Genomic DNA, 27,147 nt, shown 5'->3' with positions numbered 1-27,147 from the left:
TCAGTGTCAACTGAGTACTCTGCTGAAAAGCTAACACTCTACCTGAAAAGCTAACATTCTGAGTGTGACTGTTTTGGCTCGCACAGACTGTGTAAGAAAAGGAGAATAAATTATGAATCAAGCAGCTGCTGATAAACAGGTCAGAGACAAATACACATGAAATAAGTTATAACTGAAGCTTCTAAGATACCTTGATTTTTCACACAAAGGAAAGAGATATCATTATGAAATTCTCCCAAATTTTCTTTGTACTCTCATAATATCATAAATTGCAATGTAGTAACTTTCTTGCCATGATACGATTACAAAATGAGATCTTTTGTAGATCATTAATGGTATTTGCGATGGTAAATAGGGACAATAAATGAGATATATAAGATGAAAATATTTTAAATATTGCTGACCTTCTAAAGACTGGGAATATGAATTCTAAGAGAACTTGGGAGACATTTAAATTGGAATTCTGAGTTCCATTGAAAGAATTTCTTAAATGACAGAGGTGTTGCCTACATGCCACGGGCTTCTAGATGCCACCTTATTAATCTGGTGCAAATTAGGTGAATGGTTCCTGATCATTATGGTGTGCACATGTATTCGCCAGAGACAGCCATAATCTTGCTGACATGATACATGATAATGACATGTATACTAGCTTTCTTTGCTTGGTGTATGTTGATTTTGAAAGTCTAAAAATTGCAATATTTGGAAGCTAGAATTTGTGCCACAGAGGGTGCCTGTCTTTGTTTTCTGTCTGCAGTTAATGGCAGCTTGGAAGGGGGAATGTATTGCAGCAGAGAATTGAAACGAGGAGAAAAGATTAGGTTCCCCACTGCTCTATTTTGCAGCCCCCATCCAAATCAGGCCTCCCACAGCTGCTTTTTGGAAAATAAAATTATGTGAGAAGATCCAGTTATGGATATACAAGTTCTTTGTTCTGAGTCACAAGAGTGCTAGTGCAGTCCTGCTAAACTGTTTATATATCTCTAGCTATCTAAAAAGACACACACACAGAGCTCCACAAAGTTTTGCTTGGCGTACTACCAGCGCTAATTGGCAGTCAACACTGATCCCCTTCCCTGAAGTTCTCTGCATGTGCCAGAGAACTTGTGGGAGGAAAGTTTCTCATGTATTGCTGAATGGGGGGGGGGGAGGCCTGAAAATGTTCCTGCAGTGTAGGAAGCCACTTCCGTGAAAGGCAAAATAAATGGGCCTGAAAAAATATCAACTTCAGAGTAAATGTAAAGCAAATGGGATAGCTGTAGCTAGAAGTTCTGCAGAATTTATTAGGAAACTATAGTGGCTATACTAATTTTATTATTTTATTTTATTATATTATTTATTAGACTTATTTATTAGACCTGTATCATAAGATATCATGGCGGTTCACAAAATTTAAAAAAGTACAGTGGTACCTCGGGTTAAGAACTTAATTCGTTCTGGAGGTCTGTTCTTAACCTGAAACTGTTCTTAACCTGAAGCACCACTTTAGCTAATGGGGCCTCCTGCTGCGCTGCGCCGCCGCTGCACGATTTCTGTTCTCATCCTGAAGCAAAGTTCTTAACCCGAGGTAATATTTCTGGGATAGCGGAGTCTGTAACCTGAAGTGTATGTAACCTGAAGTGTATGTAACCCGAGGTACCACTGTATTACACGAACTTTCAGAAAGTGATGTTGGGAGTGCAGTGTCTTGCATTCAGCAAGTTTGCCAGGAGATTTTTAGACCAATTTTGAGTTTGTCCTCGCATGTTTAATATCCCAGTATAGTAAACTCGTCTCCCACCCTTTCCCTTAAGAGATAATAAAGAGAAAGTCTTAGTGGATGAGTTAGGAGTGCTTCTGGGTTCAAAGATTTTGCAGCTGTGAAAACATTCTCTGCTGGGCTCACATCGGAGATTCAGAGCTCATCCCACACGCTCTTTGAGCAAATTAGACCCAGATGCTTGTTATTGGTCTGTCAGGTTAGCAGTGGAATTCCTGGGGGTTGATATGAAACATAGCTGAAGTTCTAAAAACATTAGAATTGTAGTAATTAAACATGAGTGATTGTTTGGGATTAGTCAATCTTGTAAACATTTTGCACTATCAAAGCTGCAGTGTGATTTGATGTTATAAAGGGAAAGCAAAGGGCAGCAAACAGTTCAGTCTGGGGCAGGAAACGCACATAATGTGGACATACATCATACCTTAGAGCTTCTTAATATACATCTGAAAATAATATGACTTGTTATCAGGGAGTCGAATCATTAAAAACTGAGTGATCAGCATTTTGAGCTTTCCAGTTTGGTTTTAATTCAGACATTACTTTTAAAAAAATAAAAGGTTAGTAATAAGCTTTCAGGTGGCATGCTGATTAATATCAGATTTATTTATTTTTTACAATGGCAGTGTAATCCTATGGAATTAAATCAGGAATAAATATTTTGTTTGAGAAGGAGATATTTTTTAAAGCATAGTATTTACATGTGCTGCTAGCATTTCCTGCCAATCATATTCAACTACTGGGGAGACAGAATGAATTGCAGTCACCAGAAATTCTGTGTGCATTTATTTGCATAGTAGGGACAAATTTCAAGTGCATTTGTCATTTCCTCTCTCTCAACAGCAAGCATAATCTCAGATGAATACATGGTGCAACTGCATCTGGAACAGGGAGCACAGTTCTGGTTATCCAATCTCAAAGAGAATCTGGGTGAACACATACAGGCAGTTCTTCTTTGGCGATCGCTCGTAGCCGAGTGAGATTGTCTTCCATAAACACCGTTTTAACAATGAGCCTGTAAGTGACTGTGGAGGCCAATTCTGGATCCACACATCCTTCCACAGTGTGGACATTGGTTTCTGGGCAGGAGTTGATCACAGTGTGGATTTGCCACGTATGCCTTGTGTAACATGTGTGGGCCATGTGAGCAAGTCTACTTGCTTCTTAAATGTGTGCTGAAGGCAGCAATTGAGACAAAAGTGGCAGTTTTTGAAGTTTTCCATGGTTACCAGTGTTGGCTGGTATCCAATGATGGAAGGCAGGGAGCAACTAACAGTAGATGAAGCCAGAATTAATTAAAGCCACTCCACTAGACTTAAGTTGTAAGAAAGAAAGCAGGAAGTTGGGGGGTGGCTGAAGTTGGTGGAGCAGTGCCCCATTTGACCTTATTGACCAGCCTCCACTGATGGCTGCTGTTGCTCCATCCCTAGTTATTTACAAGTTTTATGGTGTTACGATGTTCATTCTACCTGTACTTTCATAGATTGCTGGCTCTGTGGGTTAAACCACAGAGCCTAGAACTTACCGATCAGAAGGTCAGCGATTCGAATCTCCGCAATGGGGTGAGCTCCTGTTGCTCGGTCCCTGCTCCTGCCAACCTAGCAGTTCGAAAGCACATCAGAGCGCAAGTAGCTAAATAGGTACCACTCCGGCGGGAAGGTAAATGGCATTTCCGTGCGCTGTTCTGGTTCGCCAGAAGCAGCTTAGTCATGCTGGCCACATGACCCGGAAGCTATATGCTGGCTCCCTCGGCCAATAAAGCAAGATGAGCGTCGCAACCCCAGAGTCGGCTACGACTGAACCTAATGGCCAGGGATCCCTTTACCTTTATCTTAAAGTGCTTTACTACTACTTTCTGAGTTCTTTCTAAACAAAAATTTGATGGTTCTGTTTTAGAAATCATAAAGTTCATACTAAATATGGTAATCTCTGCACTGGTTTCCCTCTCTATATACATGTATACAGTGGTACATCTGGCTACGTACTTAATTCGTTCCGGAAGTCCGTTCATAGCCTGAAACTGTTCTTAACCAGAAGCACCACTTTAGCTAATGGGGCCTCCCGCTGCTGCCGCACCGCCGTCACACGATTTCTGTTCTCATCTTGAAGCAAAGTTCATAACCCGAGGTACTATTTCTGGGTTAGCGGAGTATGTAACCTGAAGCGTATGTAACCTGAGGTACCACTGTATATATATATTTTAAAGTGTTCTCTCTTTCACATGAAAAACCGCAAGGATATTGAAGTGCAGTTTCTCAATAGAGCATAAATCCTTGCACACCAAAACATGCATAATTAAAAGGGGGGGGGAGAGAAATCCTTCGCCACCACTTCATGGAAAGTGCAAAGGAATGTTTCATGGTGCATAAACACACCAGGAACTGTATAACCTAAAAACCGTGCAGAAAAAGAAGGTACTAGTCAGGAAACTGTATGGTACAGGAGAATACTTTCCCCATTCAATATCACCATCCACTGATATGGCACCTGTAAGTGCATCTGTTCCTACAGAGGTGTTCTTTAGTGCTTAGTTCATTAGTTCTTTAGTGCTGACAATTGAAGTTAGGCATGAAAGAAGCCTTCTTTAGCTGAAAGAACACTTCTCAAGATTAATCATGGTGCGAGGGCACTTTCAGAGAGTTACAGCTGAGGAGGTGAGAGTTCTGCAACACGTGGTACCCACAGCAGTTTCTCTGGTTTGCAAAGGTGCCCATGGCAAACAACCAACTACATGACTAAGCAAGGAAAATTAGATGTTTTCCAGCTTTCTCGTGTTCAGCTTGCTTGCTTTTAGCTATCACAAGACACAGTTCAAGTATAGAACATGTAAACAGCTTAAGGCACTAATTGCATCTCATACTGCATGACTTTTATCTGTTCAACAGTAATTAGGGTAGGAGTATCTTGATATTGAGAAGAAAATAGGAGGATGTAGTCCTTATCAGTTCCAAAATAAGGACTTCAGAACAGCAATGTTAGACACAGTGTTTTGAAAACAAAAATGATTAACTCCCCCCCACACACACTAATGAATCAACTGAGTTATATAGTCAACCAAGTTACTATAGTTCAAGCCGTTTATCTCCCCTATTGAGTAATAACCCAAAATAAGTTTCATGGCCTATGAAAAAGACATCGCAAGAGTTCGACAGTATAAATTCAAAGAATGAAATTAGGCATTACAAACGGCAGCATTGTGTGTGTGTGTGTATCTCCTCGTGGTGGATTAATGATGAGACTATTTTCTCCAGCATGAATGAACACTTTTAGCATTCCCTTGCAAATGATTCACTATATTCAATTTTTAATCAGCTCACATCTGGAAACATTCGAGACTAGTAGGCTGGCTCATATTCTAAACTGTAAACCATGAACACAAGGGCTGCTGCTCAGATCAGCCTGAGTTTGTCCTCTTTTGGTTTCAATGGAAATGTATCACAGGTCAGTTCTGTTTTGTTTTGTGTGTAAAAAAAACTTTTTAAAAGAACACATGAAAGGCCAGCATTTAAATTCTACACATTTTAGTACGCATTTCTCCTAAAATATCCCCCCCCTCAATATTTTCAGTACATCTGCGAGGAGAAAACATGAATAGTGTTGTGTCTGTGTAAGTCTTTGCAAGAACCTCCGCTGGCAATAAACCAGATCAGGCTGATCAGCACAGCTCTCCTCCCATCATGCAGTGATAAAGCAGAAGGGCTTCGTGGGAGGCATGGGCTTAATGAAGAAGTAGGAAGAGGGAAAGCTGAGAGAAGGAGAGGATTGTTGGGATGCATTCTATCCTGCTTGCAGTTTAGGGCAGTGTTTCCCAACCTTTTTTGGGCAAAGGCACACTTGTTTCATGAAAAAAATCTCGCGGCACACCCGCTCCGGCCCTAAATAGGGCAAGCCACGCCCCCTCCAGCCAGCTGATTGGCTGGCCAGGAAGCGTGGCCGGATGGGATTCCCCTGCTCTCGCGGGGGCTGAGATGGGATTCCCCGCTCATGTGGGGGCGGATGGGATTCGCTCGCTCGCCGCCCCGCGTGTGCTCGCCGAGCATGCGCAGGCCCAGTAGCGAGTGGCGATGGGGCTAGCCGGAGAAGAGAGGGCGAGCCCCCTCCGCTCCGGCCCTAAATAGGGCAAGCCACGCCCCCTCCAGCCAGCCGATTGGCTGGCCAGGAGGCATGGCCGGATGGGATTCCCCAGCTCTCGCGGGGGCTGAGATGGGATTCCCCGCTCACGTGGGGGCGGATGGGATTCCCCGCTCACGTGGGGAAGGGCGTGATGCCCGCAACCCCACCTCCTGGGGCAGGCCCGGAAGTGCAGGCCCAGTAGCGAGCGGCGATGGGATGTGGGAGCTCGCTCGCTCGCCGCCCCGCGTGTGCTCGCCGCCGCTGCCCCGCCTCTCACCGCCCGACTCGCCCGCCTCCCTCCCACGGAACACAAGGCAACGTTCCACGGCACACTAGTGTGCCGCGGAACACGGGTTGGGAAACACTGGTTTAGGGGAACAAGAGGTTTGTACCCTCCAAAGAGAGGTTAGAGGAGAAAGGGGATTTGGGTGAGGGAGCCCTTACACTTCTGTCATCGAGGGAACAATAAATAAAGACATTGATGTCAAGCCTATAAAAAGAGATTGGTGGAATTGATGAATAGGCTATCTGAGCTCTTGTAGCAATGGCTCCATCCATTATACTCTGGAGTAAGGGTTGGAGCTCTGAGGATTCTGTATATAGCAGCATTCTTCAGTAAATGCATGTTTTGTCCAGGTGTACATCTTGCAGTGCAGTTAATTTCCAGGACCTTCAGAGAAGACAAAAGAGAATACTTTTTCACATAGACCACAAACAGAACAGCTTACTGCCACATGATGTGATTATGCCTACTGTTCTGGAAGAACCGCTGTATAAGGAAGCATTGTACAGTGGTACCTTGGTTGTCGAACAGCTTGGCTCCCGAGCAAATCAGCTCCTGAATGCCACAAACCCGGAAGTGAGTCTTCCAGTTTGTGAACGTTTTTCGGAAGCTGAATGTCCGATGTGGCTTCCGTGGCTTCCAATTGAGTGCAGGAAGGTCCTGTAGCCAATCAGAAGCCGTGCCTTGGTTTTTGAATGGTTCCGGGAGTTGAACAGACTCCCGGAATAGATTAACTTCAACAACCAAGGTACCACTCTACCACTGAATGCCTGGTGCTAAGAATAACCACTCTTACAGACAAATCTGAAATAACCTTTGTTTGGTTGATTTTGCCTTTGTTGTTGTTATCGATCTCATCTGGGAGATAAATTTACAGAATTGCTGTTTTACTGCAAATCTTGTGTGTTCTGCATTTTGACATCTCATTTGCTTTTCTCTGTGTCCACAGTGAGTGCTCTCAAAGGTTATTCAAAGGTGGCTTTAAGCTCACATAAAGGATGTATAGATTTCTCAGAGAGCTTTAGGGGAGACGATGCATGAAGAGAATGTTTGGGAAAGGCAGGTGATGGTGTGCAAAACATGGTGGGACGATTTTAACAAGAGATGCTGTTAACAAAATGAAAACTAAATAGTAGTAAAAAGACAAAGAGAAGTACAACGGCAGCCGCCCATGGAAAATATTGTTCTGATGGCTTTGCATATCTGCATCTCCGTTTCCCTGTTGCAACATGGAGCAGTGAATGATATTGTTTGTATTTGAACACATTAAATAAATCAATGCTCTAAGGTGAAGAATATGCTATCCTGTAACTGCCATGCTTGCTTTATTCACAGCTTTGATGTGGAAAATGGCCCCTCACCAGGTCGCAGCCCACTGGACCCTCAGGCTGGCTCTTCTTCGGGACTTGTGCTCCATACCACTTTTCCAGGGCACAGCCAGCGCAGAGAGTCATTTCTTTATAGATCAGACAGTGACTATGACCTGTCACCAAAGACCATGTCCAGGAATTCCTCTCTACCAAGTGAACAGTAAGTACACATATCACAATATACTCTGGTAGGACCATGTGCCGTACCAATGCATATTAACAATTTGATGGCCTAAGTTAAGCAGTAAATTCTGATTGCCCTTGGCTACTAGTTTCTATTGAGCATGTCTTACATCAGCTATATGTGGTTGTACAGTCCTGCAGCAATGTTATTAAAACTACTTGGTGTTGTAGATTTAAGGGTTTATAGGTGAAGATAAGTTTGGCTTTAGTTGGCTTTCAACAAAAACTTACCTCCTTTATTCTGGAATTATCCAATGGTTCTCCTCATCTACCTTTTCCATCCTCTTTCCTTTTGCATTTAAGGTTGCAATCCTATACATACTTACTTGGGAGTAAGTCTCAAAGAATTCAGTGTCGTTTACTTTTGAGTATAGAATTTCATTTTAAGTCTTTAAAAACATAAACCAGATGGTAGGGCATTATGTCTTTAGTGTGATTTATTTATAATGCTAAGTTATGATAAGAACTGTTGAAAAAAAATGTTTTTTGTTTGAGATGCAAGTAAAACAACTAATGCACAAAAAGTAAAGACTATAATCTCTAATTGTATACAGTATATATAAACAGAATATCCAGAGCAATATAAACACATCAGCACAGTTGTAATATGCCATTTCTAAGTCAAAAGGATAGGTTTTTTTAATTAATAAAATGTTTAGTGTGTATATGTTTGATTATAAATGAGAATATATATTTAATAAAAACCCCAAAGATTTTAATGCCCTTTCTACCATGCATTGTATCTACCATCCTGAAAATCCACTGCAAATCTCTGCAAATAGCATTACAACCAATGAAACAAGTCAACAAAAGCCAGAGAATTTAAAGTTGACCTTTACTCAGATGGCTTTGCTCTTTTTCCAGCTGAGAGGGAGTGTACAGCCCTAACTTTGAATTTCCTGGCTCTTATTGCCTGTGTATTACAAGAACCGAGTGGTAGTTCCTGCTTGGATTATTTTCTTTTTATGAATATACACTATGATTGGAGAACATTAGAAGCAGCCTTGTATGGATACATAAAATAAGAGGTATAGTATAGGTGGTAAAGAGTTTCTTACTGAATATATGGTAGCATAAGCAGATAATCCTTTCATAGTATCTTTCCAGTTTATAAATAAGTTGAGGTTGGTATATATATATATATATATATATATATATATATATATATATATTTGCTTTCGTAGATTTTCACGGGTACAGGAATGCAGGTTTTGGTGTCTTCGGGTGTCTTCCCGTGTAAGAGTCGGGGTGTCTGTGCGACGTTTCGACGAGGTCCCACTCGTCATCTTCAGGCTGGTGCTTTCGGCTTCTTGTTACTGGAACAGAGCAGAGTCTGGTGTTTGAGTTCCTATAAATACTGTTGAGGGGTGTGGTGTATAGCCTCCAACGTTCTGGGCAAAGAGGAAGTTCCTAGATTAGTGTGCCTTTTCTTCTTTTGTTCGGCAGTTGCGTAGGAACAGGAGATCACATAAGATGGTGGCTCTTCGGATTTCTAGTTTCTCGTAGGTTCTTGTCAGCTGGAAGGTTTCCTCCCCGTAGAGGTGAGATATTTGCTTTCGTAGATTTTCACGGGTACAGGAATGCAGGTTTTGGTGTCTTCGGGTGTCTTCCCGTGTAAGAGTCGGGGTGTCTGTGCGACGTTTCGACGAGGTCCCACTCGTCATCTTCAGGCTGGTGCTTTCGGCTTCTTGTTACTGGAACAGAGCAGAGTCTGGTGTTTGAGTTCCTATAAATACTGTTGAGGGGTGTGGTGTATAGCCTCCAACGTTCTGGGCAAAGAGGAAGTTCCTAGATTAGTGTGCCTTTTCTTCTTTTGTTCGGCAGTTGCGTAGGAACAGGAGATCACATAAGATGGTGGCTCATCGGATTTCTAGTTTCTCGTAGGTTCTTGTCAGCTGGAAGGTTTCCTCCCCGTAGAGGTGAGATATTTGCTTTCGTAGATTTTCACGGGTACAGGAATGCAGGTTTTGGTGTCTTCGGGTGTCTTCCCGTGTAAGAGTCGGGGTGTCTGTGCGACGTTTCGACGAGGTCCCACTCGTCATCTTCAGGCTGGTGCTTTCGGCTTCTTGTTACTGGAACAGAGCAGAGTCTGGTGTTTGAGTTCCTATAAATACTGTTGAGGGGTGTGGTGTATAGCCTCCAACGTTCTGGGCAAAGAGGAAGTTCCTAGATTAGGAAACCTTCCAGCTGACAAGAACCTACGAGAAACTAGAAATCCGAAGAGCCACCATCTTATGTGATCTCCTGTTCCTACGCAACTGCCGAACAAAAGAAGAAAAGGCACACTAATCTAGGAACTTCCTCTTTGCCCAGAACGTTGGAGGCTATACACCACACCCCTCAACAGTATTTATAGGAACTCAAACACCAGACTCTGCTCTGTTCCAGTAACAAGAAGCCGAAAGCACCAGCCTGAAGATGACGAGTGGGACCTCGTCGAAACGTCGCACAGACACCCCGACTCTTACACGGGAAGACACCCGAAGACACCAAAACCTGCATTCCTGTACCCGTGAAAATCTACGAAAGCAAATATCTCACCTCTACGGGGAGGAAACCTTCCAGCTGACAAGAACCTACGAGAAACTAGAAATCCGAAGAGCCACCATCTTATGTGATCTCCTGTTCCTACGCAACTGCCGAACAAAAGAAGAAAAGGCACACTAATCTAGGAACTTCCTCTTTGCCCAGAACGTTGGAGGCTATACACCACACCCCTCAACAGTATTTATAGGAACTCAAACACCAGACTCTGCTCTGTTCCAGTAACAAGAAGCCGAAAGCACCAGCCTGAAGATGACGAGTGGGACCTCGTCGAAACGTCGCACAGACACCCCGACTCTTACACGGGAAGACACCCGAAGACACCAAAACCTGCATATATATATATATATATATATATATGCAATGGTAGATACAGTAAGCCCACAATATATGTGCATTTAACTTGCGTGCATTCAGCTTTATGTGTTTGGCAATTATTTAAAAAATGGGATCAGACCCTAGGAAAAAAGAACCCAATGTCTTTGGACCCCAGTGTCCTTTGGCTATATGTGATTGGGCTTTAGGTGCGATCCCCGAAGCGTAATCCCTGCGTAAATTGCAGATTTACTGTATATATGTTAATAGGAATGTAAGTTGAGTGGTTAGGTTAATGTGCATAATAACTGGCCATTGTGCAAATTCATCAGGCCTCATGGAGAATGTACATTTATTCCTTCCATGAAGAGGGATTTGTGCACATTGTTAGTTCAGTATACACAATCTTCAACAGGCCCTGGAGGATGTGCAAATCTTGGCTGAATTTTGTACAGTTTCCAGCTATAATGCATACAGTGTTATGCAATATTATGCATTATTATGTAACAAGAAAGGGGACTTTTACAGCTTCTCTCCCCTTCTCACATTTCTGATGGCGGTTCCCCTCCTTCGGTGCTGCTATTAAGCTAATGGGTTTTTTTATAGTAGCTGGGGCCAATCCTAATAGGAATCACAGGGGAGAGAAGATGTAACCACCTGAAGAATGGTTACCCAGCAGGTAAAAGAAAGCTGGGAGATACATCTGATCTTACATGCCACCACCCTACACACTGGAAGGTGGATGGAAGGTGCTACTCAGCTGTCTGGGAAACAGCTGAGAGTGGTTACAAGGGGTGCTAGATTGCAGGAAAAAGGGCTCCTTTAGAGGAAAGGTGAGATAAAAATGCAATCAATCAATTAATTAATAAGCTTTCAAGCCCCACATTCCTGATTCTTGGGCAATCAGTGTGAGGGTATCTTGTGGACCACGTAACATTACACAGTAGGTCAGAAGCAGCCTGGGGAGTACAGATTGCAGACTTCTGAACAAGAAATAAAGAAGAGGATTTGTTTCTTGGAGACTGCACATACTAATTTGATAATGTGCATATGTCCGAAGAACATACAAAATACATTCAATAAATTGACATACCCCAAAGCCTGTTGGAGATTATGCAATGTACTATGTGCCCATTCCCCCCAATGCCCATTGGGTATTATGTATTTTGGCTGGGAAATGTGCACAATTCCCTCCTCATGGAAGGATTCCGTGCACATTCTCCATGAGGCCTGGTGAATATGCACAATGGCTAGCTATTATGCACATTAACCATTCAAGTTACATTCCACTTAACATATACATGCACATCTGGCACTGTTTGCATGTACCACTAAGGCAAACCATGCAAATCGAAGCTTAATGCAAAAGAACAAAATTCAGGTTCCCATACAGAATATCACTGTTTCTTTGCTCTTACTCTGGTCCTCCCGTGAATAAAGCCATGGTTTGGTTTGGTTTGGTTTGGTTTGGTTTGGTTTGGTTTGGTTTGGTTTGGTTTGGTTTGGCTTGGCTTGGCTTGGCTTAGCATTGCATCTGAAATCAGATAAACCATGAGCAGTAAGTCATAGAACAGAACTTGGCTACAGTTTGTGCTTTCTTTGCAGCAAGATAAGCTATAAGATAGGGCTCAGATGTAAAGCTTAGTCCAGCCGTAGCTTATCCCTGGGTAGGAGTAGGATCAGAAGATCAGAAGTAACCACCATCTTCTCTCCAGGAACCCACAGATTGGCTGACTAGTTCTCAACAGGTTTGGCTTTGTGATGCATGCAGATGGTGTCAAAATATACTTTACAGCCTAAACATGGTCTGCAACCAACCCAAAAGGTATCTGCAACCCGCCCTCTCTTTCATAATCACTTACCTCATTTAGTGAGGTACACTAAGGAGGTAGGAAAGAGATGTGGAAAATGTCATACGTGACCAAGAGATGCAGAGATGGATGTGCTTCATAGAGGCAGGGGTTAGAATGCAAGGGAGCGAGGGCCAAATCAGATGCAACACTAGGAAGGTGGTGTGTAGCAGTAAAGAAACAGAATTTCCATAGTGATTCAAAGTTGCTACATATGTGTTTCAGTGCACATCTCTACAATCTTAATCTGTATGTCCAGCATGAATATGCAGCTGTAACACGGGATGTTGCCCAAAGATTTCAAACAATATGAGAATGCATCATGTTTCTTGACTATGTGGTTGTTTATTAAATACTGCATGGGATTCTTTTTCTTTTCATTTCTTACTAGACATGGAGATGACCTGATAGTTACACCTTTTGCTCAGGTATGTTCCAAATATTGTGACACTGATTCTAGTGCTAATGGTGGCCTATATAAGGCATTTGAGAGCCCAGAGTGAACTTATGAGTATTGTACCTTTGCTTCATAAGGATCCTGGCCCATGTGATTCCTCCTTCGTCACTTCATCTGGCCTTCTGATTTGTCAGGCTTCACAGGTCTTACTGTATAGTCAGCCATAATGTCTTGATCACAGCCTCCCATTCCGGCCCCACCCTGCCCCAGGCATCCTGTTCCAAATATCATGGCATTGCTAGATTGTGATAGTTGCATTATAGTTATCACTTCTTTTACATCAGCTTCATGTGCTAATTGTTTCCTACAAATAACTGTCCTGATTAAGGATGTATGAGATCAGCTGTGTATCTTGTATAATGAAGTTGAATATTTAGCGGCTTTTTTGCTTGTTAGGCACGATCCAATCAAGTTCAATACTGTGAAATCCCATTGTTTTAAGGGGAAAGTGTCAATCATGTGCTTAGTTCTCTCCCACTACTTTAATCCATGAAGCTTTAGAGTATTTAACTGTCTAAATGTTTATATATATGTTCTGAATGCTTGCACTTGTTTTAATATTTAGTGTGGCATTTTTTTGTTTGTTTGTAGGTCTTGGCTAGTTTGAGAAGTGTAAGGAATAACTTCACATTATTGACAAATCTGCAAGGAGCAGCAAACAAGTAAGTTGTTTCCTTTTTTAAAAAAAGTGCTACAAAATTCACTGAGCTCCCATCCTATGGGTGCTTACTAAAGAGGAAGACCACTGAAATGAGTGGAATCTAGGTTTGACAAAATATGCACAGAAATGCACCATAAGGCATATCTTCAAACTCAGACTGATTTTTACCAATGCTGGCACCTGATTAACACTTTGTTCAGTGAGGGAGCTATAGTGAAAAAGCATGAGGCCCAATGTAATGCATGCAGCCTGTCTCATATTGAACTCATGACCAAATCCAACTGATTTTAATGAAACTGGATTTTAGTCACTAATAGTTTAAAATGTGTGTATCTGAAGAAGTGTGCATGCACACGAAGCTCATACCAAGAACTAACTTAGTTGGTCTTTAAGGTGCCACTGGAAGGAATTTTTTTAGTTTAAAACGTGTCCAGGAATTTTACCTAGCCTGTTGAACTATTTGTGAGTGCAAAGCAATATGCTATAAATTGGGCACTCCTAAGCATGGCCAATAGCAAAACTGCTTAAAACATTGTATTCTATTGAGGTTTGTATGACAACAGTAATAAGACAGATATGATGTTGCTGGACACCAACTCCCATCAGCCCCAATCAGTATGGCCCATTATTAGACAGTAGTGTCATTACACTAATGTTGGGATGAGGACATGGCTGAGAAAAATAGTGGCTTGTGTCAAGCCACCTAATGGGTTCATGCCGAGGTGAAAGTTAAACTAAGAATTTCCAACTTCTAGTCTACTTTCTTAGCCCTCTAGATTGCAGGGGAAAGGCTGCAAACCTAACCACTGTCACCTGGGAGTAAGCCTGACTGAATTCGGCAAGACTGACTTCTGAGTAGACATTGTTAGGATTGTGCTGTAAGCTAAGAAGTGTTGAATTCAATAAAGATTGAAGTCAGACATTACATGCCCCTTCTGCGTTATACGATGTGAAACAGTGTCACATCAGATAGCTATTTCTCATATGGCTATGTCTGAAGAAAATGAAGTATTCCTTCTATAACTGCAAAACCTCCAACATCTCTTTGCTGTCATGGAGGCACTTGTAACAGAATTCATTATAATTTATTCTAATTTGAAACCAGTTTAAACTGATGATTATTTGAGAGAATTGGCTTTTTCACAGGATGCCTATTTTTGTTGGTCTTGGGGAGGCTTTAAGTGGTATTAAAGCAACCTAGAATGTCACATAAAACTAGTACACTCTCTCTCTCTCTCTCTCTCTCTCTCTCTCTCTCTCTCTCTGTCTTTAGACTTGTAAAGGCATCCCAATGCAATAAGTATGCATGTGTTGATCTATCCATATCAAAAGCACTTATTCTTTCAGCTCATGATTTCATAGAGTGCAACCTTACTTTTCCTAAACTTGCACTCATGTGGAAGTGGCTTGCAAATGAATCTATGAGGCAGTTGCGCCACGTGGCAAGTGCCGCATCGATCAGGCAATATGCTGTATCCTCTATGCAAAACATTCCAGTTTGCTGCTTATGGATACATGAAGAGAATAAAAAACATTGCTAAAAGCTGATCCATATAAAAAGAATCTACATTCACACAATTCATGTAACCATCAATTGTTCATGTGAAATGGGGAAGAAGAAAAAAACCCTTCTGACTGTATTAACAGGTACCTACCAGCCCTGGCAATATGAATCTCACGATGCATTATTTATACCTATACAGGAGGTCACCGGCAGCAAATCAACCACCAGTCTCCAGGGTTAACATTCAGGGTACGTATTCTGTTGAACGAACAGTGTTTAAGTGGCAATAATTTTTTTATTTTAATAAACAGTTAACAGTACTATTGATTCCATTAAAACCCATTAGAGATATAATATTTCAATCATCAGGGCTAGGTACATTTACAGCATAGAGCAAATCTGTGTCATAATTGTACAGAATATAATCAGAACTGCAGTGCTTCCCCCTTGTTTCTTTGTATTTGTTCTGGTCATTCATGAGAGGTGGATAGAAAACTATTGGACAATTCTATCATTGTAACCCGAGTGGGTAATCCAGGAGAAGCACTTTAAAAAAAATATGCAATGGTTTGTGACTAAGAAGATTGTTATTGTGGAAAGGCTAGTGGCTGTCCATTGAGAAAACTGGATATAGAGAATCCAGCAGATGGCAAGATATGCATGCAACACATTAGCTGGAAGAAGGGGGAAACAGTAATAGAAAAGAAGAGATATAGGAAAAAATTCAGTGATGTAATGTGGGGTGGCTTTACACTTGATTTGTGACAAACCTGGTTATACAACTTTTACATAGAGACTTCTGCAGCAGAGTGATGCATCTCACTGTCTTAAATTCTTTGTGCAGATATAGCAGGGGTCACTAACTTTGGGGGGCACATTTGCAAACAGAAGAAACTCATGGGCAGAAGAAACTCATGGGCAGCACACTCCTGCAACTAAACACGCAGAGCAACCCATTCCATTGGCTCCAATGCTTCTTTGAAGCCTAATTTCAGCAGGGAAAATGTGGACAACATGTGGACAACAGGGAAGGCTTCTGCAGCCATAGGTGCACCACCAGGCAACAAGTTGGTGACCCCATGTTGGCTGTACCTAACTGTTGGCAGTGTGTTCTTAAGCTGAAATACTGTATTGCATTTCATTAATCATTCATAAGTCACCTTGGACTATGAAAAAGCCTTTTCAAAGTTCATGCAGCAAGCCTACTCATAACTGTATATGCCTTCTTGGGCCATGCAAGCGCCCTAAGAATAAGCCTTCATTCAAGAAACCCTTAGTGAGTTAGGGACTTTCACTACATGCAAAGACAGGCTCTGGCGGATTGAGTGGACAAGACCATTAGTGGGTCCCAACAGTCAAGAAGGGAGTTTTCTGCATGTGCTGTAGTGGGAAGTGGAGGGCAGATGGGTCTCGTCAATCTGGGAAGGTAGCCCATCTAGGAGAAGGAAAACTCTGATCCTAAACCTCTGCCGCCTTGTGGGATATCTTTGGGAGTGGAGTCCCTAAGATGATTGGATGGACCTTGTATGCCTCCTTCCAGCAACTCTTGCAGCCAAGCTGGTGTCAAACATATTGCTCTGCTTTCCTTTGGGCCACATCAGGGGGGGGGTCTTGTCATCTGGGCAGCCCAGGACCTCTATACACACTGCCCAGGCTTGTGCCCTGGAGAAGTCACTTCACTGCTGCTAACACAGCGGTTTGACTTCAGCCCCGGAGGCATTCTCCATTGTCTCTTGATACAGATGGCTGCCAACAAGAACAACAAAAACCCTTTACTGATGACAAGTGCTGGGATACTGATGACAAGTGCTATGCCTTGCTGTCTTCTTGCGCAAGAGGCATCAGCTGGAACCAAGGATACTACTACGAAGCTCAAAGATAGCGTCTCTTAACAATTCTAGAAATTACTCATGGTTTTTGCCACTCATCCTTTTGTTCCTTGCAACTTCCCTCATAGGACACATTGTCATTGGCATAGGTCACCATCATCTCAGCTCTTTATACATGCCAGTACTCACTTCATGCTTCCAGGACACAAGACTGCCAGTCCTGGCCCCAGTTCTGTTGGCTGTACAACTTTACCACTAGGCTTCTAAAGCCAACACTTTGTTCAGCAATTCCTCTGCATGATTAGGCTCCCATCAATACCATGCCTTGATATTTGGTTAATGCATCTAATAACAACATATGTTCTTATGTTCCAATGGTACATAAGCAAATCCATACTTTTTAAAATGCTTAGTTTACTCTAAAAGGCGGGGAGAGGAAATGATGCCCGAATTTAGGAAGTGTGATTAATTTGGAAACAGATGGCCATTTAGAATCCCAGACAGCAACCATTAAACTTAATAAGAGAGTTTCTGTTCATTTGGATAAATGTGACATATTTCTTGCCAGCTTTCAGAAAAAAGAAAGACTAGAGATCAAGAGGTTAAATACTTTTTTCAGTAGGGTCAGATATATATATATATATATATTCATTCTTCTGGCTTCTGTTTCATGCTATGGCAGAGTAAATTATTTTACCCAACAAAAGACTATCGTCTCTGTGGGGGTTCTTTTGACACTTTCAGGTTGTTTGAGAAACAAGGAGCACTGAATTTCCCATTTTGTGTTGTGATTCTCGTGCAGGGAGGCAGTGTATTGAATCATCCTCAAACTGAAACAGCAATCTTTTATCATTGAAAAATGCAGTTCACTCCTCATCATTCATGCCTTATCAATGGTTGTATGGCATTTGACCGCTCAGGTATAACAATACTGAATATTGCTTGTGTAATCATGAGTGAAGAAGCTCCCTGTTCTTCCACACACCCCAAATGCCAACACAATGTTACTTTTTATCATTTCACAAGTATTCCTTTGAAAGACAATAATTTCACATATGGTCTTTTTCGTTTCTGCTTTCTTTTAAAATGGAAATATCAATCAAAGGATCCCCTTAAAGATCCCTGCTACACATATCTGGTCAAAATGTTGATATTTAGTCACAGGGAGAAGAAAAAACTACAAATAATAGAAACAGTTCTATGCCTAGTGAAAACAATACACACCAAGTTATAATTCCCTGGTGTGTCAACCCATGTGGCTTGTGACTGTAAAAATTCAGGCTGTGATAATCATGAAAACATTCTTGGACTCTTCAAAATATTTTCCCAATTATAAGTCCTAAGATTTAATCCTAGTCAGTAGTTTAAAGAGATAATATTGATCTTTGCATACCTTTTTTTCCTGAATGCTGTCCACTGTGTTCATAGCGATTTCAGAATTTCACGTGTCCTTAACCACTAGTTCAATATATGCATTCATCTACTGTGGGGTTGTTTCCAACAAGGTCACCCCATTTGTGCAAGGACTTCTACTCTTTCCCCTGTGTGCCTCCATAATCTGTTCTGGGGGTTCTTCTGGTCCCCAGAGCACATCTGGAATGGGTATGGAGCATGAACAGAAGAGGGAGAGGAATTTGCATTGTGCAAGCAAAAAATCCTTGCACAAAAAGGACATCTTGGTTGGATACAACCATGTCTCTTTATATTTCTTGCACTAATTTGGTTCTCTTGGTTTTTTTAAAGTGCAAACTACACTATAGATTACCTTGCTTTTAAGTTTTATGGTTTAGTGGAGATACATGTTTTTTTTAAATAAATATTTTATTCAATTTTCAAACATAGAATAAGGAATCACATAGCACACATATCAACAAACAGTATTAAAAAGATAAGAAAAAAAAGAAGAATACAGCTGTTCATAATATTTTTATATAACTAACTGGACTTCCTCACATCTCCCTACCCTGCGTTCTCTCTAATAAAGATACCAGCAAATTATTACCTTGTTTCAATTCTTATTTTATACCTCTCAAATATTATATTTCTAATCTTAAATTAATTTTGACAATTAGTTAAAACTTAAGTTAAACATAATATTGTTTTAAGTTTCGACCATCTCTTTCATATCACTTAATTTTCTAAATCTTTCAAATGAGTTGCTGGAACCATACTTTTCTGAGTCGTGCAGTTTCTTAACATTCATACAATTTGTATTGTTTTTGTAAATAGTCTTTAAACTTTTTCCAATACTCCTCCATTGTTTCTTCTCCCAAATCTCGGATTCTGCCAGTCATTTCAGCCAGTTCCATATAGTCCATCAGTTGTGTCTGCCACTCTTCCAGTGTGGGCAAATCTTGTGTCTTCCAGTACTTTGCGATGAGTATTCTTGCTGCTGTGGTTGCATACATAAAAAAAGTTCTGTCCTTCTTTAACACTTTCTGGCTGACAATGCCCAAGAGGAAGGCCTCTGGTTTCTTAGTGAAGGTATATTTAAACACCTTTTTTAACTCATTATAAATCATTTCCCAGAAGGCCTTCACTCTTGGACAGGTCCACCAGAGGTGAAAGAATGTCCCTTCAGCCACCTTACATTTCCAACATTTATTATCAGCTAGGTGATATATTTTTGCAAGTTTGACTGGGGTCATGTACCACCTATATATCATTTTCATAATATTTTCCTTCAGGGCATTACATGCCGTGAATTTCATACCGGTGGTCCATAACTTTTCCCAGTCTTCAAACATAATGTTGTATCCAATATCCTGATTGGTTACATTACGCTCAAATTAAAGAGGTTTTTAATTTGGACAAAAAAATAGAATTCCAGGTGGAAAAATCGAAATTAGAAACAGAATTGTTAGAACCAAAGACTAAGGTACTTTCAAGAATGTATAACTTGCTGCTTAAATGGAATACTCAGGATGAGACAGTTAAATCAGCCATGATATAGTGGAGATACATGTTTACCTTGCCCATTATCTGAAACAATATACTTATAGAGTAGGGGTGAAGAACTCCCATCAGCCCCAGAACATGGCCAGTCGTCAGGAATCATGTAGTCCAGCAACATCTGCAGGGTCACAGTTTCCCCATGCCTGTAACAAACTAGGTGCAAATTTATTTTTATTTTGTCCAAGTGTCTAAGAAAGATGCACAGATATTTAAACTATACGAGTGATGCTTCCTAGTAAAAGGTAAAGGGACCCCTGACCATTAGGTCCAGTCGTGACCGACTCTGGGGTTGCGGCGCTCATCTCGCTTTATTGGCCGAGGATGACTAAGCTGCTTCTGGTGAACCAGAGCAGCACACGGAAACGCCAGAGCGGTACCTATTTATCTACTCGCACTTTGATGTGCTTTTGAACTGCTAGGTGGGCAGGAGCAGGGACCGAGCAACAGGAGCTCCCGCCGACCTTCTGATTGGCCAGTCCTAGGCTCTGTGGTTTAACCCACAGCGCCACCCCCATCCCAGATCAATGTTATTTTCCATCGCGGGTTGCTTCTCTTGTTAACAAAGCTAGGTACTCCCTTCACATCATCATAGAAGACACACAATCAACTAACATCAGTTGAATCAGAGGAGATTGTTCTCTTTTCTTTAGAAGTGTGACTTGTATCCTGTTATGAGAAGCACAAAATGCTTAAACCCCGCTGACAAGTGTAATGTTCCTTGGTGAAGGAGGCAGACCTCGTTCAGCATTTGCACTGGAAATGAACACAACACATTTCTTGGCACTAAATAGAATTTCCAGAACTTGGCAAGCAAACGGCAATTCTTCACTCATTATGTTTTCTTAAAAGATTATACAAGGAGTTTCTTTGCCCCACAGCGGAGCATAGAATCGTAGAATTATGGAATTGTAGAGTTTGAAGGGACCACAAAGATAAATCTAGCCCAATGCCCTGCAATGCAGGAATCTTTTGCCCAATGTGAGGCTTGAACCCACAACCCCGAGAGGAAGAGTCACACGCTCTGCCAACTTAGCCATCCCTCGGACAGGACATAGTAATGAATGAATGAATGAATGAATTTATTAATACGGTCACAGACCAGCATCAACACACACAATATCACAGATCATAAAAAAAAAATCAGAAATACAGAGGACAATTTGAATATAACAAGGATTTAAATATAAATATTAAAATTAATTATTATCGTGCCCCCCTGTAATTAACATTTAGGGCTTTGGTCATTATGGGATACCACTTGCTTCCTGCGATTAATTGCAGACGCACAGAATTTGTAGTCTTGGGATTCTTGTCCTCTAGCAGTAGTTTTAAACTATGGTGTTCCGATTCTTTCCTGGACTTTTGCAAAACAGGTGTAATAAAAGTCAAACGTATATCCTCATAAAGACGACAATGTAGTAGTACATGTGAAGCAGTTTCAACTTCCAACGAGCCACAAGGGCAGACCCGTGCTGTGTATGGTTTACCCTCAAATCTGCCCTGCATAGTAATATTCGCCACAGATATAATGTTCAATGCATTTTTAATATTGAAAATGCCTCGTGCACATCATGACAAAAAGCTTTATGGCAACGCTGTAAGGCAGGCCTTTGTTAATATCTCCATTTTGCCAGTGGGGAGCTGAAGCAGAAAAAATTCTGGCTTGCTTATGCCTACTCAGTGAGCTTGTGGCTCGGGCAGGATTTGAACTGGAGTTTTCCCAGCTCACATTCTGTTACTACACTATACTACTAATTTAATGTTCTTTTAAACATCTGTCCAGTCTTGTCATGAAATGTTTTCCTTAGTCTTAAAGCCACAGAGAGGACGAATAACATGCAAAACACCCTGTGCTTTGTCCTAAAATCCAGCCAGATTTTTCCCCCCCTTTAATTTTGTTGTAATTACAGACCACAGGAACACACAGAACTGTTTTCACAAATTAAAAAGACTCTTAAGGGGTCAAAAAGGCAAGTATTTGACAAATAAATAAATCTAGTTTGTGGGAACATCTGTTCTGCAACTGTGTGAAAAACGTTTAGTTCAAGGCAACAGTAATATAATAGATATTGTTACTGATCCAAGTTGCTGTACCACAGCCCTTGGCAGCAAAAATATATACGCAAAAATATATATGCAAAAATGTACCACTGCATTCATACAGTTACATGCTGCTTCCATGCTGTTAATGCTTCTGAGAAGTTGCAGTTCTACTATCAGCTGGAAGCAGTCTCATCCCATGTCAGCTTCAGGTGCATATGGGGAAACAGTGGGACCTCGGGTTACATACACTTCAGGTTACAGAGGCTTCAGGTTACAGACTCCGCTAACCCAGAAATAGTACCTCAGGTTAAGAACTTTGCTTCAGGATGAGAACAGAAATCGCACGGCGGCAACAGGAGGCCCCATTAGCTAAAGTGGTACTTCAGGTTAAGAACAGTTTCAGGTTAAAAACGGACCTCCGGAACGAATTAAGTTCTTAACCCGAGGTACCACTGTAGATGCATGGGGCATATTCATTATAGCTGAGTGGTAGTAACATGATGTAGCATTTCTTCCATATGTTTTTTTTCAGCCATTCTCCAGCAGCTAGTGAGAAAATAAATTGTATTCAAAAAAACAATCAAAGGCAAAAGAATCTTTCAATGAAATTATCATGGATGAGTTGTGGGTTTTTGTCATGCCTGCCTTACTTTTGCGGTGGCCAAGAAGGAATTGTGAGTGACCTTTCATTCTTCAAATCATCTCGCCAGTGGTCTGACTTTGCTGCCTCCTGGGTGCCTGCACTTAATCAAAGCCCAGGAGAAGACTTCATCTCCAGAGGGCTTTTTCAGCGCAGGAAGTACAGCAGCCAGAGACACGCTGCAGAGTGCTGGAGAAATGTTTACTGGAAAGACAAAGAGATATACTATCCTTGGCCACCTTGCAGGAATAAGGTAAGCTCAAAACCCACAGAAATTCTAAGCTGCCTGGACAATGAGGTAGAAAAAATGGAAGCCTCTTTTGCATATGAAGAACAATTTCGAGAAATTGAACAGGACAGATTTCAGCACAGTACTGCTGAGCATTTTGGAATCTCTCCTTGCCTTGAAATGACCTGTTCTACACATCTTTGCCTACCAAGAACGCTGGAACTTATAGTCAAGCTCCTTGCGTTATTTGCTGCTATGGTGCCTTTAGCTCTCCTACCCTCGACCAGGCAAATACATATTTTTTTTCCTCCAGTGTGGGGGCTGGCAAAGAAGCATGGGGACGAACCATAGGTCAGTGGTTGAGCAAATGCTTTGCATGCAAAAGACTGCAGGTTTCATCCATGACACCACCTTGTATGACTAGGAAAGACCTGTATCTCAAATACTGGGAGATGCTGGACATCACTGTAGACAATAATGAACTAGGTAAACCAAGGTATAAGGCACTTTCCTATGTTATAGTTGAACAGTTTGTGATTTTAAGTCACACACACACACACACACACACACACACACACACACCATCAAGGTATTCCAAATGTTTGAAACTTAAACCATGCCATGAGTCTGGAGATATGGTGAAGCTCTGGTGAAACGGACAAGGAGTGGGGAAAAGACTTAGCATCCGTTCTTTTTAAAAAAGGAGTATGTTTACCTGTGAAAATACTATAGAAAATAAAGTCAATTTCGACCTTTCGTACAAATGGACAAGCAAGCTCTTTAATTATCAACATTGCTGTTGAAAGAAAAATGAAAGTTTAGGATAGTTCTAAATCCTCAATCCCGCATCACTGTCTTGTGAGTATTGGAGTGATTGTTCTGTGATATTTTGGCAGTAGACAAAGCTGTAATGTAACTTTTGAATAAATGTTTATTTAAAGGGGATAGTTCTAAATAAACAAATTAGGTATAAATGTCTTACTTGAACTGAAAGCTAAATTACCTTCAAGACCACCCTGAGATGAATTATTTTACAGATTAAATTGGTATCTCCAGTATGATTTCCTGTCAGTGAGCCTCACTGAATACAGCGGAGTTCTTACTTCTGAGTAGACATATATAATATTGGACTGTGCAGGTATTACTTGAGTCTGATGGGGCTGTAGCATAATTTTTAAAGGATGAAATCATTTTATTATGATAGTGAATTGTTGCAGAAACAGATTGAGGGAGGGAGAGAGAGAGACAAAAAGAGAAAGCTCCTCAAGTGTTTTCAAAAGAAAATAAATGCAGCATGATAATGAATTACATGCCCAACAGTACAAAATCTGGCTTTTATGCTTTGCAACATTAGCTTGTCGATGTGTGCAACAAATTGCATAGTTTCCCAAGGCTCTTGGGACTTAAGTATAGTAAAAGCTCTGCTGTTACGAGCAGGTGTGAAATGATGTTTTCCCCTTATTACTGCATCAACTGGCCTTTTCTTAAACTCCTTACATGCCTTTACATGAACAATCAAATGTACTTTTTTATATGGGTGTCTTCTTGTGCATGAAAGTCCAAAGAAAAAGATAAATGTCTAGGTTGTAAATTATCTAAAATAGCATCGTAACCAAGTTGTACAACTATTTTGAGAACTTTTTATTTTAATCCGTATAGATTATGGATGTGCATATAGTAAATGAGCTGTGGGAATTTGCCATCATAGCCCCAAATCTCATGACAATCTCTGAGGATTTTCTCACCCAGCTCAGGGTATGCATACTGATGCTTTGGGATATAGACGCTAATTCATGCACCTACTCAGTTATGCAGGATAAAATACTGTAACTGTTTGTCATATATCACTTGCAGAGTACTTCATAGTCTTCATTATGGTTTTCTTGCACAATAACCTTAAGAGGTGGGCACAAAGGAATCATGGCAGAGCAGTGATTTCCCTAAGGCCACAGAATGAGTCTGTGTAGGATTTGAACCCAAATCTCTCAGACCCATATGCTACTCACTGTATCCTGGTAGGTCTAAACTGAAGCCATTTAAGTTGACCTTTAGTAATAGGACAGCTCTATACTAGGGATATAAAATTACTGCCTTTGTGACAAAAATACTTTAAAGATCAGAAGTTACGTTACTTCTATGAAAACCAGTTCAGGTGCAAAAAATAAAAAATAAAAATGTTAATATAGAATTTATAGTAGGGGGGTTTCATGCTAAATATCTAAATTTAACACATACTTGAAAATGGCTAGTATCACCATCACATAAGTAAGGAGGGATAGAAGCAAGCCAAGATTAATCATGTAAGTAACATAGACTTCAACAGGAAAGGGGGTTTTTTTGGGTTGTGTGTTTTTTTTTACCAACAACCAAAACACAAACAGTGAAAACAAACAGTGAAAACCCCCAGGTGGCTGATACATTGGGTATACATAATCAATAATAACATATTCAAATCAACCATATGTACAATTCTATATACCTTAACAATCCTCCCTCCACAAGATTTATTTAATTTTTAACATTTTAATTGCCCCAAATTGTTCAAACCTGCCCAAATAAGTCAATATTTTCTCAAACCAATCCTCCTCCTTCTCACTGACCTTAAACCCTTTCATTTTATGTATCTTCACAGTTAGATATTCTAAGATTATAATATTTTTCTATTTTTCCCTACATTGGTTCACCACTAGCTCTTCTGCATTTTTCCAATTACTCGCTATAACCTGTCTGGCTGCAATTACCATCAATTTTACCCATTTACATTCCTCTTTTGCTTCTAACTCAGTGCTACTCAGGCTAATAAGAACCATTAATTTAGATATTTCCACCTTCCTACCCACAATTCCCGATTCAACAGGAAAGTTAAGCATGTGCCACTGAAATGTTTGGGCTTGCACAACAATCCTAAACATGACTACTCAGAGGTGAGTCTGTCTGATAAAGTTCAGAGGGGGTCACTTTCCAATAAATGGGTGGTAAAGATAAGAAACTGCCTTATACCAACTTAAACCATTAGTCCATCTTGCTCACTGTTGTATATATACTTACTGGCACCAGGGTTCCAGACAAGTTCAGGGTTCCAGACAAGTCTCTGCTATTTCTTTGTGAAAATGCCAGGTTTTGAACCCAGGATCTTTTGCATGAAAAGCATGGCCTCTTCCATTGAGCTATGGTCCTTCCTCTGGCTTTAAAAGAATTTAGACTGGCTAGGTTACACTGTGTGTTTTTAAAAACATAACACAGTAGATTCCTACTGGTAGAAATCTAAATTAGGAAACTCAACAGTGCCTCTCAATTGTTTTGTTTTTAATGTGAAAGCTTTTTAAAAAATTAAAAAGCAAATTTCTAATGAAGCTTGATGTTGTTACAGATAGCTGGGAACAGCCAACAAGATAAACTGTCATTTTGCATTGTAAATGAAAATATTGCGATCTTTAAAATATACATAAAGTCTGCTGGAGAAAATGAAGAATAGTTCTTTTGTCAGATAATACTTAGACTCCCCCCACCCCACCCCAAATTAACTGACTAGTGTCCAATGATCCTGGCTACAATAGTGGCTTCATTTCCTGCACTGCAAGGCTAGTTCATTCCCACAGAGAATCCACTTCTCATTTTCCCATTGCTTAGAAATACACACCCCCTGAAAGTTGGAATCATGCATCTTACTAAGTATTTCAGTTATGCTATTGACGTCAATGCAGTCATTAAATAGATTGCTGGCCCTCCCAACAGTAAGCTTGTGCCAAAGACCTAGAGGCAGACACGTTTTAAAAGAAGAACATCAGGTTTTCTTTTTAGAAGTTCAGAAAAATAAGAGGCAGCGTTTCTCCCTTCACGTCTCTGTGCTTCACAATCCCTCTTCCGTCTTTTAGAAAATTTAGTTGCTTTTCATTGTTGGTAGATTCGCTCAGGGGTTGCCATTCTGTTACTATGTACATAAACAACCTTAAATGAGAGACTTAAAGAGTAGTTTCTTGTGATCAGCTCCGACTGAAAAGCAACGCTAATTTTACGTTCTTGTAGATGGACTTGCTTACATATATCATGTAACATTAAGTCAGCCAAACCTTTTTAGCCTTTGACTCCAGACGTTCTTCAAGGATTGATTTCATGGAGTCTATTAAAAAATCCTGCCATTTCTCCTCAGCGAGCCTCCTGTGGGCTCTGAAGATGTGTAAGCCAATCACGGTTCCATAGCAACCGATGTAAACTGTTCCCTGTCACCCACACCTGTGGACTCTCATGTTAGGCATTCCACACGTGCTACACCCATCATGCCCTCAGCCATTCCACCCAGTCCAACTGCCATCTATGGCAGCTGAGCAAGCAACAGTGATGTCAGTGGGACTCCCCAAACGTAGCCAAGGAACCCTTCTGAGGTTCCAGAGGGGAGGAGGGGAGGCAAGCGC

General features: G+C 41.0%; 1 protein-coding gene and 1 long non-coding RNA gene across 5 annotated transcripts in view; one reads left to right on the top strand and one right to left on the bottom strand.

The window, feature by feature from the left end:
* PDE4B (phosphodiesterase 4B) overlaps window positions 1-27,147 on the top strand; it is a 261,207-nt gene that overhangs the window by 191,663 nt on the left and 42,397 nt on the right. For 3 of the 4 annotated variants that reach the window (XM_082227590.1, XM_082227591.1, XM_082227592.1), the window contains 4 exons: window positions 7,491-7,685; window positions 12,809-12,845; window positions 13,466-13,536; window positions 15,239-15,288. In XM_082227590.1, the coding sequence (XP_082083716.1) occupies window positions 7,491-7,685; window positions 12,809-12,845; window positions 13,466-13,536; window positions 15,239-15,288 (353 nt within the window). Of the gene's footprint in view, window positions 1-7,490; window positions 7,686-12,808; window positions 12,846-13,465; window positions 13,537-15,238; window positions 15,289-22,740; window positions 22,760-27,147 lie in introns of those variants that run through there. The other variant, XM_082227595.1, reaches the window with a different exon arrangement.
* Window positions 1,726-26,999, bottom strand: LOC309534983. Its single transcript, XR_014220954.1, has 2 exons — window positions 26,806-26,999; window positions 1,726-1,974 (listed from the first exon to the last, which is right to left on the bottom strand). It is a non-coding gene; the product is annotated as an uncharacterized lncRNA (long non-coding RNA).

The sequence above is a fragment of the Podarcis vaucheri genome (genome assembly GCF_965113315.1).
Source record: "Podarcis vaucheri genome assembly, chromosome: 6".
In the NCBI taxonomy this organism is placed as follows: domain Eukaryota; kingdom Metazoa; phylum Chordata; class Lepidosauria; order Squamata; family Lacertidae; genus Podarcis; species Podarcis vaucheri.
This window is presented reverse-complemented; position numbering and strand designations above follow the sequence as displayed.